General features: G+C 43.5%; 2 protein-coding genes across 3 annotated transcripts in view; both read left to right on the top strand.

Moving 5' to 3' along the window:
• slc22a15 (solute carrier family 22 member 15) overlaps positions 1-3,379 on the top strand; it is a 24,763-nt gene extending 21,384 nt beyond the window's left edge. The window contains exons 13-14 of one of the 2 annotated variants that reach the window (XR_013503317.1): positions 1,399-2,738; positions 2,780-3,379. Coding sequence is in view for 1 of the 2 variants with exons in the window: in XM_078272852.1 (XP_078128978.1) it covers positions 1,399-1,443 (45 nt within the window). In the remaining variant the exon portion in view is untranslated. Of the gene's footprint in view, positions 1-1,398 lie in introns of both variants that reach the window. The other variant, XM_078272852.1, reaches the window with a different exon arrangement.
• Positions 3,380-11,957: 8,578 nt separating this feature from the next.
• LOC144532584 (CD48 antigen-like) lies at positions 11,958-13,192 on the top strand. The gene has a single exon (XM_078273428.1). The coding sequence runs from the start codon at positions 12,000-12,002 to the stop codon at positions 12,711-12,713; it is 714 nt and encodes a 237-aa protein (XP_078129554.1). The 5' UTR covers positions 11,958-11,999; the 3' UTR covers positions 12,714-13,192.
• Positions 13,193-14,293: the final 1,101 nt, after the last annotated feature.

The raw sequence follows: 14,293 nt of genomic DNA, 5'->3' as shown, positions 1-14,293 counted from the left end.
TCAGCTGTTCCACATAGTAGCATGCTTTACAACAACAGTCTGGGAGCCGGGTTACATCATCACACCACAAGACATGCACCGTTTTAAAAGATTAAAGGTTTTATAAATGACATTTTGTGGTGGATTAATAGAATAATAACAACCAGCTATGAATACATTCATCACACCAAAGACTGTAATGTAAACTATAGACTTTAATGTAAATAATATCATAGATTGAAGGTTTTATAAATGACTTTGGGCCCTGTCTTGCACCCGGCGCAGCGCAAAGCTGTCTTTGCTAGTTTAAGACCGACCCAGTTGTCAGTTTCCCGTCCAGCGCCCACGTCGTTAAAATAGCAAATGCACCTGCACCCATCTGTGGCCCATGGGCGTGCTGGTCTTACAGGGAGGTGTGTTCAGGTGCATTCTGGGCGTGCTGGTCTTACAGGGAGGTGTGTTCAGGTGCATTCTGGGCGTGCTGGTCTTACAGGGAGGTGTGTTCAGGTGCATTCTGGGCGTGCTGGTCTTACAGGGAGGTGTGTTCAGGTGCATTCTGGGCGTGCTGGTCTTACAGGAGGTGTGTTCAGGTGCATTCTGGGCGTGCTGGTCTTACAGGGAGGTGTGTTCAGGTGCATTCTGGGCGTGCTGGTCTTACAGGGAGGTGTGTTCAGGTGCATTCTGGGCGTGCTGGTCTTACAGGGAGGTGTGTTCAGGTGCATTCTGGGCGTGCTGGTCTTACAGGGAGGTGTGTTCAGGTGCATTCTGGGAGTATTGCTATCTTGAGGCAGTGGGAAGTGATGGCACCATTGACCAACAAAAACCTGGTCTAAAGTCAATAACGCAGCATTTCATTGTTATTTTAACAGAGCATTAGTAAAATGCTCCTAGGCTCGTGCACAGCACGTGCACACTATGCTTGTTACACACACAGGGACGCACAGCAGCACACACACATGCAGAAGATTACTAATATAAATATCCTCCATCATAACAGCAATGCTCCAAGGTCCAAACGCGCCTGGCTTTTAAAGGGAATGGGAGATGATCTCTGATTGGTTGATTGCATGTTACGCCCAAAACACACCTCTGATTAATGAAGACACTAAGGTCAACCCTTTAGAACCATGCACCCGGCGCACAGAGCCTTTTTTCTATCGTCAAACTAGCAAAAGTGTATTTGGACACGCCATAAACACACCTGTGCCATGCGCTTCACGCCGTGCTCTTAGATTGTTAAAATAGGGCCCTTTAACTTGTTTGATCAAACCATGTCAGACCAAATGTCTGACTGTCCCTCTTTTGGCAGCTCCTACAGTTTGTGACAGATGAAAAGCACCACTAACCTTTTTAAGTTAAGATTCACTGTCGTTTCTTTGCATTCATCATGTCTTACTTTTCTTCCCCCCCTCCCCACAGGCTCTTTTGTATGAAGGTAACAAAAAGAAATCAAACCAGAAATGAAGACCGAGGCTTCCGGTCTATATCTCCAGAGCAGCGTCCTCATTCCTTATGGAACTGCTGCCTCGAAACACGGTGAACGATGAGCTGTCCCTCTTTAAATGAACTTGAAGGACTGATCACCGTGTTTACGTCTGTGAACTATGACAAACGGGGCGGGGACGTAGATGCCGACCAACACTCAGGAAGAGGATGCCATCGACCGACTCGACTGACCTTTCGTATGTCATTTTCCAGGAACGCCACACAGCCGACCCCCTGCCTTTTTATTTAATTTTCCTGAATATTGTCGTGGTGTCTGTGCCTTATTTGGAGGTACGGAGAGAGAGAGAGACTGATATGTGACTTAGACGTATACATATACATACAACACATTCCAGAGATGTCGGAAAAACCCAACTTGCTGCTTGCAGAGTTTCCAAAATGGAGTTCTGTGACATGACACAAACACGCCACACATGCTTAGTTTAAACATTCCTGAAAAGTAGTTAGATTTTTTGTGTGTGTGTGTGTGTGTGTGTGTGTGTGTGTGTGTGTGCTTTGTTTAAACATTCCTGAAAAATACAGTTGGACTTTTAGGAGCACCAGGAGCAGATGTTCTTGATGCTCAACCATGAAATCTATTTCTCAGGGTCCAAAATGAACTTTTTAGTCAATCTGCCAATGGCTACTTAACTGAAAAAAGAGTATTATTCAGCCGGCCATAAAACTGCGTATGATGTGATGTCATTACAAAGCGCCACTTCTGACTTCTAACCGTTCTTCCACGGAGCTCTTCATTTGTTTCAAGGTTGATCTACTCCAGCGTAGTGCCGTTACGTACTTGCAGGCTCTCTTTGCGGTTAGCGTGAAATTCTCCCCCGTTTGTTACCCGCCCAGTAGTTTATATCCCACCGTGACATCATGACTTCACGTAAACATACACGCCCACTTTCTAAAGCCAAGCGGCGTGTTATCTGCACGCATTTTGAGCGCCGTATACAGCGGACGGGTTGGGTTTAGGAAAAGAAGAACCGGTTGGGTTTAGGAAACGTGACACGCGGGACACGATCCCCGGTCTCCTGGGTGAAGGTCCTGTGTTTGACCCATCCACCCCCCCGACCAACCTCCCTACGTGGTTTTTCGGCCTTTCATACTACTCGCTACGGCGTAAATTCACACGCAATCGCATGGTAATGTGAGTCAATGGCGTGTCATACATACGCCATTTTCATGAGATCAGTCTGTATATCCACGACGGTCCACTTCCGGGAAATGCCGATAAACCAGAGCACGTTTTTCTGCCATCCCAGAATGCTGTGGACTAGCCAGACCTTCCTCCGCAGCGCTGTGGAGGAAGGTCTGGCAATTGAGCCGGGCAGCCAGCTAGATAAAGTAAGCATAACCATAAACGCCGAGTGTCAATCACAGAATCACCATAAACGGTTCTACTTTGCATTCTGCCACTAGTGTGCAGAGTCTGAGCAAAAACGTGCTCAATCAACTGATGTGTTGGACCTCAAAATTGGTGAGAAAGCACCGGACAGAATAATTTACCGCTCTTGAACTGTAACATGCGAGCAAAAACTCAAACTTTATCAAACATCCTTAGGTACATGAAATAGTAAGAAGAAAAGAAAGTTAAATGAAATGCCCAGGAATCAGCTGTTTAATAACGTCTTTGAATCATGTTATCATCATTTCAGTCATCATAAAGCACTGCAGCCTCGGCGTCCCAATCAGGAACTAAAGGAGGAAATGTTTTGGGGGAATCTGAGTGTCGTGTCGGTGACAGCGGGACCAATACAGTTCAGTGATTTCCCCCAGCAGTGGGATGATTTCCAGTTATTTTCTCTTAACAACAAGATCTTGGTGTCTGTCTGTGTGTGTTTTTGGATGCAGAAATCTGTAGTTAGTTGATAATCATTTATAACGTTGACACAATCAGTTATCAATCAAACTAGAAAAATACAGTTGGACTTTTAGGAGCACCAGGAGCAGATGTTCTCGATGCTCAACCATGAAATCTATTTCTCAGGGTCCAAAATGAACTTTTTAGTCAATCTGCCAATGGCTACTTAACTGAAAAAAGAGTATTATTCAGCCGGCCATAAAACTGCGTATGATGTGATGTCATTACAAAGCGCCACTTCTGACTTCTAACCGTTCTTCCACGGAGCTCTTCATTTGTTTCAAGGTTGATCTACTCCAGCGTAGTGCCGTTAGTGTACTTGCAGGCTCTCTTTGCGGTTAGCGTGAAATTCTCCCCCGTTTGTTACCCGCCCAGTAGTTTATATCCCAACGTGACATCATGACTTCACGTAAACATACACGCCCACTTTCTTAAGCCAAGCGGCGTGTTATCTGCACGCATTTTGAGCGCCGTATACAGCGGACGGGTTGGGTTTAGGGAAAAGAAGAACCGGTTGGGTTTAGGAAACGTGACACGCGGGACACGATCCCCGGTCTCCTGGGTGAAGGTCCTGTGTTTGACCCATCCACCCCCCCGACCAACCTCCCTACGTGGTTTTTCGGCCTTTCATACTACTCGCTACGGCGTAAATTCACACGCAATCGCATGGTAATGTGAGTCAATGGCGTGTCATACATACGCCATTTTCATGAGATCAGTCTGTATATCCACGACGGTCCACTTCCGGGAAATGCCGATAAACCAGAGCACGTTTTTCTGCCATCCCAGAATGCTGTGGACTAGCCAGACCTTCCTCCGCAGCGCTGTGGAGGAAGGTCTGGCAATTGAGCCGGGCAGCCAGCTAGATAAAGTAAGCATAACCATAAACGCCGAGTGTCAATCACAGAATCACCATAAACGGTTCTACTTTGTGTGCAGAGTCTGAGCAAAAACGTGCTCAATCAACTGATGTGTTGGACCTCAAAATTGGTGAGAAAGCACCGGACAGAATAATTTACCGCTCTTGAACTGTAACATGCGAGCAAAAACTCAAACTTTATCAAACATCCTTAGGTACATGAAATAGTAAGAAGAAAAGAAAGTTAAATGAAATGCCCAGGAATCAGCTGTTTAATAACGTCTTTGAATCATGTTATCATCATTTCAGTCATCATAAAGCACTGCAGCCTCGGCGTCCAATCAGGAACTAAAGGAGGAAATGTTTTGGGGGAATCTGAGTGTCGTGTCGGTGACAGCGGGACCAATACAGTTCAGTGATCCCCCAGCAGTGGGATGATTTCCAGTTATTTTCTCTTAACAACAAGATCTTGGTGTCTGTCTGTGTGTGTTTTTGGATGCAGAAATCTCTAGTTAGTTGATAATCATTTATAACGTTGACACAATCAGTTATCAATCAAACTACAACTCTGGAGAAAAAAACCTTAAAGAGGTGTGTGTGTGTGTGTGTGTGTATGCGTGTGTGCGCGCGCGTTTGTGTGTCTGTGCCTCTGTGTGGGTGTGTCTCTGTTTCTGTGTGTGTCTCTCTCTCTCTCTGTGTCTCCGTTTGTGTGTCTGTGTCTCTCTCTGTCTGTGTGTGCCTGTGTGTGTGTGTGTGTGTGTGTGGGTGTGTCTCTGTTTCTCTGTGTGTCTCAGTGTGTGTGTGTGTCTCTGCGTGTGTGTGTGTGTGTCTCTGCGTGTGTGTGTGTGTGTGTGTGTGTGTGTGTGTGCCAAAGCTTGGTATCCGTGCCGTCTGTGCCTTCCCATGTAGCCTTTAACTCTGAAGTGAAGATTTCAGAAAATAAATATATTGAGATGTAAATATTAAGACATTGTCAGAGATGTTTTATATGCCATAATTTTGTATTGTGTGTATACAATCATATGATTACAATGTGTACTGTGTAGATATATTGTGCGAACGATATCTATAGTTCCTTAAAATGTTCTATGATGAATGATCTTTTTACGTAAAAGGCAGTAAATGGTTGAAAAATGGAGTCAGACGTCTCTTTTTATTTCACTATAATGGCAACAATTAACATTTAAAGAAAGCAACATAAAATGATAGTTTGGATTTTTTTTTACCTACATTAGTGGTCGTCCACCGCTGCTCATAACATTCACATACACGTACATTTAATCATGTACAAATTTGAGGTACTTGTACTTTACTTGGGTATTTACATCAGAGGGAAATATTGTACTTTTTACATAATGTATCTGACAGCTAATAAAAAAAAGATAATTCTTAATAAAGTAACTTTTTTTCCCCAGATTCCCAGATGTAAGAGTTAAATAATTACAACAATAATCATAAGCTAATATAATAAGCAAAATGTGCTCCAGCGCAACCAACTCCTACAGTAAAATCCTGCTGTTACATGATTGGTGAGTAATAATAAGCTAATGATAGAATACAAAACAAACCTACTTTCTACTTTTAATACTTTAAGTACATTTTCATGATGACACTTTGTTGGAGAATGTTTTTGTAAAGAAGTGAATGCAAAGAAAGCCGTTATGTTTCAGAGTTTTATTTCCCGTACGCCATCACAAGACAAAGAACCGACTTTTTTTTTTATATTAAAGATGAAGCAGTGACATAAAAAAATAAAAAGATGCACTTAGCTGACTTATGTTCTATGCACCGAATCCAGATTTATAAGATTCTGCCGAAACCTAATACTGAATCCTCGTCCCGTCCTCAGTCCATGAACACAGTAAACACATTAATGAAGTAAACAGTGACTGTCCTTCCTTTGCCGTACCTGAAGTTGCTGCATTCTGGCTGCTGTCTGTAGATTCCTTCATGCTCAGCTCGTATTCTTCCAGATGTTTCATACCAGATGTTGTAACAGCGGTGATGTTGTGTATTGTTTAGGGTCCTCGCCACCACCAGACTAATCAGCATTGCAGGTTGAACATGTAGCTGGACTTGAATGGTCTTCTTTTGACTGAAAGTACTGCCAAACAACACTTTTTCTGCTCACCAGTTCCATTTCCACTTCCTCTCAGCCTGCTGCATTGAAGCTCCACCTACGTAAACACCTTCCTGTAATCAACGGCGCCGTCATTACGTCGACCAGCGTAGCGCGCGGAGTGCGAGCGTAGGGTTCAGCAGAAACCCAACCCCGTCAAAAAGCCCGATATTCAGCCCAATCCGAAGCCAAATCCTGGATTCGGTACATCCCTGCTCTAGAACAGGGTCAAACTCAACTTCTACCAAGGGCCAGGCATGTTTAGTTTATGGACTTGCTTTTAATTAAGAGAAAAAGTAAAATATCTTTGACTATTTTTTCTAGCTTTTTTGGACTTTCTTGTTAAAATTAGTCACTTTTTGCTACATTTCAGTTGCTTTTCTGTCACTCTTTCTACTTTTGTCACATTTCTGTTGACATAAAGCCCTACAGAAATCTGCAAAAACGTCCTTAGCCATCATATAATCAAGCAAAAATGTACAGCATGAATATGAAAATTCTGATTCTCAGAGTCGGTAAATCTGCCAAATTCTGCTTTGAGTGTCGCGTCTTTTTTGGTTTGGCGGGCCGACATTTCTCATGAACCTAAACTGAAATGCCCGGGGCTGGATCACAATCTGCCCGCTGGCCTTGATGGGCTCTAGAGACAGACTCTGAGTTGTAAATATCATACTTTTTATTTATTTACAGAGACTAAAGAGTGAGCAAGTGGGAGACAAATACTATTTTCACCATTTTAAATCACTATTTCATTATATTTTGAAGGATACAAAAACAGCTGGAATGGCTTACTAAATAGTCTCCGTAACATGTAACCCTGAAACATTCACATACACGTACACTTACATGTGAATTTTGAACCGCTGCTTCCTGTTTACACCTTCCTGTTTGTTATCATCTGGCAACAGTGAAACTCCACAGACATACTATCTTTGGTGTCATTCTAACAGCTTCGTTAGTTTGTACTTTGCATCGTTCTACACCAGACACAAGCAGTATTTGGTATCAAAAGGATTGCATAGTTCTGTCTGACGCACACATGTAGTCACACATAACATTTCCTATACAATATGACACATGCTTTTGGTGTGGTGGGGGAGATCTGGGTTTGATTCCCACTGCGATACATCAACCAATGTGTCCCTGAGCAAGACACTTAACCCCTAGTTGCTCCAGAGGCGTGTGACCTCTGACTTATATAGCAATTGTAAGTCGCTTTGGATAACAGCGTCAGCTAAAATGACATATAATGTAAATGTAAAACTAAAATGAAATCCAAAAAGTGAAAAATAAAATAAAAACAAATTGAAGATTAAAAACTATAATAAGCTTGATTGAGCCTGCAAAACTATTGTGTTGTGGTCAATATTTTGTTTTAGATATGTTTGAATCTCAGATTTCAGAGAAGTGTGCACAGACATCTCTACCTTAAAAGGTTACTACTGTTTCTTTCAACCCTATGTTCCTGTGTTTTTGTGTCTAAGTGACTGATGGGAACAACAATCTTTGACATTGGTCCAGTATTAAGAGAGATCGCTGCAGTCAGCAGCGGAGAAACAAGCTACAATGTAAGTTAATAGGACAATTGTCCAGCTTGTATTTATCTGACAGGCTCAGATTAATATTCTAAGTGTCTGACAACATTATGGAAAGGATTTCTAAGGAGGTCGACCTTTCTGTTCAAGAGTAAGATACTTTTTTTAAACATAAAAACATCTGCGAAATTGTGTTCGCTAAACCCACCAGACTCCATGTAAATAAACAGTCATTTTAGCATCGTAAAATACACTTCATTCAAAGTCGACAGAAACAAAATAAAACTATGAAAGGCCGTTTTGGGTCGTCTTTCCACTTTTCCAACCATCACAACTCTAGTTTTGGTTGAAATAAACATATAGTTTACCGATTTACATGTGAAAATATGTTGGCTCTATACACGCTAAAAGTATTGTTTTTTTAAATGGAGTCTGGTGGGTTTAGCTTTAGCGACCTCAGAGCCGTTTCTGGTTAAACAGAACGGTCTTAAAGGAGCTGCTCCCCCCGCGACCTGACACCGAATAAGCGGACGAAGATGGATGGATGGTCTTAAAGGGGTTTTAAGAAGGCCTATCTCTGTAGGGACCCTTTCCATAATGTTGTCAGACACTTAGAATATTAATCTGAGCCTGTCAGCGGCAAAATAACTTTTAGTGGACGCAAACTGACGATGCACATTTGCCCCGTAGGGTTACATTGCAGCCCGGTTACAGCGTTCACGCTTAATACTGGACCAATGTCAAAGATTGTTGTTCCTATCAGTCACTTCCACACAAAAACATAGGAACATAGGGTCCAGGTTGAAAAAAACGAAATTACCCTTCAAGGAGAGGAATGTTAAAACACCTCTCTAGTGAGAGTGATACAAGTCAGTATAGCCACTGTATGACATTTTAGGGGACAAAAACAAACAAAAAAAATTTGAGTGGAGGGGGACTTTAAGGAAAGAAACTGAATACTTCCTCCGCCTCTGGAGTGTCCTCTGCCGCCCATCAGTCCTCATCCTGACTGGTTACAGTCTCTTTTCCAGTGGGAGGGGTCTCCACAATTCCAGCATCCGTGCCTCCGTGATCCTCTGCTCGGACCTCGCCCTCCGTTTCTCCATCCGTTTTCTGCCTGCAGAGCTTGAAAGTACGCCTTCATGAGCCTTTCCTCCAATCGAGCTTTAGCTTGCTTTTCGCTTGTCATCCAAATCTCTCAGAGTTTCTTCAGCACGGACGGCGTGTGCTAGAAAGGTTGACAGGGGTCCCATCTCCCAGAACTGCAAATGTTTGCGTGCCTGGTCTTTGATTCGTTTATCCAGGCCCCGCAGGATATAGGAGCTTAGCATAGAGTCATACGGGGACGTGTTTGGGTCAGCTGCTGGCACCAATCCGCTGTTTTCTTCAAAGACCTTCGTCAATCTGATCAGATAGTCTTCCACCGTTTCGCCAGGCTTTTCCGTGCACTTTATCGCCTCCATTCTCACGATGGCTGGGAACGTTGTTTTAATTCTCTCGCAGAGCGCCTCTACATGTTCACGATATCCAGCGCCTGGTGTCCAGTCGTAACGCGTGTCTCTCTCTGGCCAGTCTCCTTGTACTTTGCCAAATTTCAGTTTCAAGTTGTGGATTAGGAGGCTCCGGATTTCTCTCAGACTCGGTTTGAATTGCTGCACAATCTGGGACAGTATTTCAACAAATGCAACCCCTCCTCGTTTGGCTATATCTGGCAGTTCATTGGCAATGAGGCGCAGCTCGTCTGGCGTCCAGACTTCGTTGGCATAAGGCACCTGAACTATTTGGATGATGCTGTGGGTTTTCTGTGTTCTTGTTGCTCCGTAGAAGACATCCATCGCCCCAGCTCCAATATCTCTCGGATTAGGCCCGTCAATACGGTACGCGGGGGTTGTCTGTGATCTTCTTGTCCCTGAATCTCGTGTCCCTGCTCTGTAGACATCCATCACACCAGCTCCAATCTCTCTCAGATCACGCTCCTCGATAATTTCGATGCCGTTGGTTGTTAGTGATCTTGTTGCCTGTGAATCTAGGGTCGAAGCTTCGTAGGGATCTATCTCCCTAGCTCCGGTTTCTTTCAGCTTGGGCACCTCAATTATTTTGTTGGTGGCGGGGGTTGTCTGTGACTTTCTTCTCCCGGAGACTGGGCCGACCAGCACGTCTTCTGCGGAGGGGGAGGCGGTGGCACTCTCGCGATGTGCTGGGGTCGGCTGACCTCGGACCTCCCGCTGTGGATTCACAGGCTGATGTGCGGCCGAGGCAGGGAGAAGATTCAGGTCTTTCTGTGGATGTGAGGGCTGAGGACACAGATTTGTTTCCCCCTGCGCCTTCTTGCGCCCCTTCTCTTGCCCGTCTCTGTCGTTCCTCTGTCTCCTCTTTCCACTTCTTAAATGGTTTCCAGTCTGCGCTGCCGTAACCCTTTTTCTCATAATCCTCCAGTTCCTCTTGCCGTATCTGTATCAGACGTACACTGAAACTACCATTCTCCGGAAATCCTATTCTTTCCTATTTATATTCTGAAGCTATATTCAGAGGGCTACATTTGTTCATATATCATTTGTAACTTGATTAATACAACAATAAGTCCATAAAAGCATAGAGAAAATGAATTTTTTTTTTATGTCTGTTGATATGTTTTCTGATTCATGGAGTGAAAAAAGACACTTAACCCCCGAGGTTTCTATATTTTGGAGGAGCTATTTAATTCCTGTCAGAGGTGTCAAGTTTAGCTGTTGGGAGGACTTTTCTCTCCCCGAAACAAAGGCATGCACACACTTGAAAATGAAAGCACCAAAAGTTGGAAAGAAACTCCCGCAGAACAGAAATATACTTTGCACGTCGATAACGTGAGACAGGAACAACAAGTGGCGTGGTCGACGGGAAGACAACACAAGGGTTACATGTTGTAATGACAACGAGAAGGATACAAACATAATCATTCCCTCCAATATCGCAATCGTCAAAACAATGGCAAATAGATATTTTCCTCATATTGTGCAGCAGTTACTGGCTAATGCAACCCCCTAAAACCTATTATATTTCCTTTACATGTCTTTATTTATGTAAAGGAAATATAATAGGTTTTTAGGGGGTTGCACTGGCCAGTTTTGATCCCCTGTCAGAACAATTATGAGACATCCTTTGTCTCCGATTAGTATTAAAACTGTTTGCATTATAACAAAACAAAACACTGTTTGCTGCTGTCGCCATCTGGTATCTGGGAGCCACTGTCCGTCCTTGTCTGGAGCACGGTGTGCGGTGAGGAAAGAACAGGCGCTCCTTGACTATTGAGATAACTGACGACGTCGACTCTTTATTACGACTATAGAGTTTTATCACATTCTATGTTGTATTACAAAAGCTGTTGTAGAAAGCTTATTGATCAGTCACTTTCTGTACTTATGCTGTGAGTGCTGTAAACTGACCCCACTTGCGAGTAAACAAAACTCTGATATAACTTCAGCGGTTTCCGTCTATCCTTTGATAATATAATTATTCCAACATCCCCCCTGTAACTATATATACCCAATCAGCAGAGACGTGTATGTTAACCCGTGGTAATGAAAAGGCACAGCGCTTGCGCACACAATAAGGGCTGCATCCCATGTCCCTTAAGGTCGTGACACTCTAACCCAATAGTCGGCCGTCGGACAGTCTGGCGAGGTCAGTGACTCGAGGAGCCGTCGGCCTTCATTTTGGCCGATTTGACATGTTGAAAGTTGACTTTCAACATGTCAACAGTACAAGTTTGACTCGGGTCCATTCACAAAAAGCAAGACAAAGGCAAGACTTACGCTTTAAGGAGCTTCAGCGTTGGCTTCACCTATCAGAGCCGGCAGCTTTATTATTTTTGCAGTCTGTGTTAATTATATTAATGTGAGTTATTACTTGAGGTGTTATACAATCATGTTACCATATCATCAAAGTATTATGATATGCAGACAAATTAGATTTGGTTTTATTTGCACCGGTTTGATTTAGTTTACCACAGTAATGTACTGTTGACTTTAGCAAACGAAACACACTGAAGAACATGAGGAAGGAAATGCAGAAATGTGGTAACTCCCCTCAGAGAAGCGGAAGAACATAGGTTATAGACAGATGTGTTTTGCTGATCTGAAAACAGATATTCTTCCTCTCGTGTGTTGATCTGTGAACATGGAGAAACTGACCGGGTGTTGGTTGCTGTTGGTGGCGCTGAACTTCGCTCTAGCTCAGGACAAGGTAACAACGAAATACTTCAGGGATGGCGGGGAGCTAACGTTGGATCTGAGGCCTCCTCCTCCTGAACCTCTCGGCGACATCCTGTGGAAGATTAACGGTAACCTGTTAGCTGAGTGGGTCAAAGATCAAGTTCCTGTGACTTATTACAGAACCTTTATAGGCCGCACAACCCTGGATGTAACCACTGGACGTTTGGTAATCAAAAACCTGACTAAAGCTGACACGGGTGTGTATTCAGTGGAAGTCAACCGCAAGGTCCAGAATGAGCGCTATAACGCTGTATGGATCCAAGAAGTCCCCCAGCCTGAGGTAGAGCCGAGACCGTTGACATGTTCCCCCGCTTCGGACAGTTGTACGCTGACCTGTGAAGCGGTCATCACAGACGCTGGACCCGTCACCTACAGCTGGAAGATGGGAGACGGAGAGTGGAAGGAGCCGGGAAAGGACGTGGACATCACCAAGAATAGGACATTAGATGTGAAGACCTTCACCTGCCGGATAAAGAACCCAGTCAGTGAGAGAGAAAGTCAACCCAAAAGAAACCCGCTCTTAGAGGAGGAGCGAGAAAGCTCTGGAGTTGGGGGGCTTGTGGCTGGCATCATTGTGACCCTCGCTGCGGTTGCGGCTGCGGTTGTAGCTGCGTTATGACATTTCAAGAAAGGCCTCTTCAAGACTCGAGGCGGCGGCCCTCATGCTCCAGGTGAAAATGGACCGCCAACTAATACTTCTGTTAAGGATACAGACAAGACAGAAGAAGAGAACAAGTTAATGAAGTCAGACGACGACGTAAAGGTTTAAGTGCTTAACTGTTTCTCATGGAAATATGATCTCCTACATCCTTTTTTTTTTTTTTTAAGCATTCAGCTGTGTTCATCATCGATTGTTACTTGACGCAGAGACCTTAACATACTGGCAAAGTCCAAAGCAAGGTTTCTTTTTTTATTGCTTTTAAAACAGCTTTGCATAAGTTCATGTTCAGTGCTGACTGATTTGAACAATATATCAAAGTTCAGTTTAGGCTTGATGTATTTACATTTGCCACAATGTTTCATCTTGTTTTGACTTCCTTATTAATACTGCTGAAGTTTGACGTGTAATATTAAAGGGGTGATTGAATGCAAAACTGATTTTACCTTGTCATAGTTGAATAACGACAGTTCGGTGGGTAAATAGGACATACATAGAAGCTCAAAATCCCATTGATCATCACATTTTGAAACTGCCTCTGAAAACCATAGACAGTATATAAGAATGGAGCAACAGATCCCGTGTCTCTGGACGGAGACCAGTGAAGGACATTAGAAGCTCTTTCCCGGTGATGGCTGAGCGTTACTGAGCAGCCTCCAACTGAGAGAGACGACGTAAATGTGACGTGAGCAACGTGTCTTACCAATTAGCCATCAATTTTGGTAAAACGGCCCATATTTGAGCTTTATATAGTTGATTTCTCGCTTAAAAAAGTCTCAGAAGTGAATTTAATAACGAAATAGCCCGACAAACAGTGCCGTTGCAGTGTCTGAAATATGAGACCTGCTGTCTCGTCGCCCATGTGTTTCTATGGGGTTCACTCAAACCAATCAGCGCGCAGCTCATCTAAATATTCATGAGCATACCATATTTGGAAGAAAAGCTCTTGTTCCAAATGGAGCCATATTCACAGGGTAGTTAAGGACCCATAAAATAGCATTCGGGCAATTTTCAGCCCAACCAATGTTACATACCCTATTAGGAGACCTTAAGGAACACTGTGGAATACCAGCAAATACAGTCTAGGAGTTGTAGAAATATTTAATTAACAAAATGTGTGGTTGTACTCATTACTAAAGACTTGTGTGTAGTCATTAAGGAAGTTGGTTACAAGTTCTCCAATTGAGACACATCTGTACTCTCCATACAAAGAAAGACTTGACGCACAGATGGTTTGCTTAAGCTTTTACTATAGTTTATACCATATATAGATAGTGTTGTTCATCACAGAGTAGCAGAAAAACAGGAACCGGATGTTATTGTGTTCGTTAGACCGAAAGAGGAAGACAAATAAAGTCTGAGGGAAAGGATAGATCTGAGCTCACAACTGGACAGAGACTTTGCTAACCAGAGCTCTGACTCCTTTGTCTGAAGCTAGGGATACATATGGCGTTTTTCCATTACATGGTACCTGCTCGCCTCACCTTTTTTGGTTTTCCATTATGAAAAAACGTCCCTGGTACCTGCCAACAGGTACTTGT

Source organism: Sander vitreus, chromosome 17 (assembly GCF_031162955.1).
Source record: "Sander vitreus isolate 19-12246 chromosome 17, sanVit1, whole genome shotgun sequence".
Taxonomy (NCBI): domain Eukaryota; kingdom Metazoa; phylum Chordata; class Actinopteri; order Perciformes; family Percidae; genus Sander; species Sander vitreus.
This window is presented reverse-complemented; position numbering and strand designations above follow the sequence as displayed.

Bases quoted from the DNA above. Each gene is read 5' to 3' on its own strand.
- LOC144532584 (XM_078273428.1), top strand. From the start codon at position 12,000: ATGGAGAAACTGACCGGGTGTTGGTTGCTGTTGGTGGCGCTGAACTTC.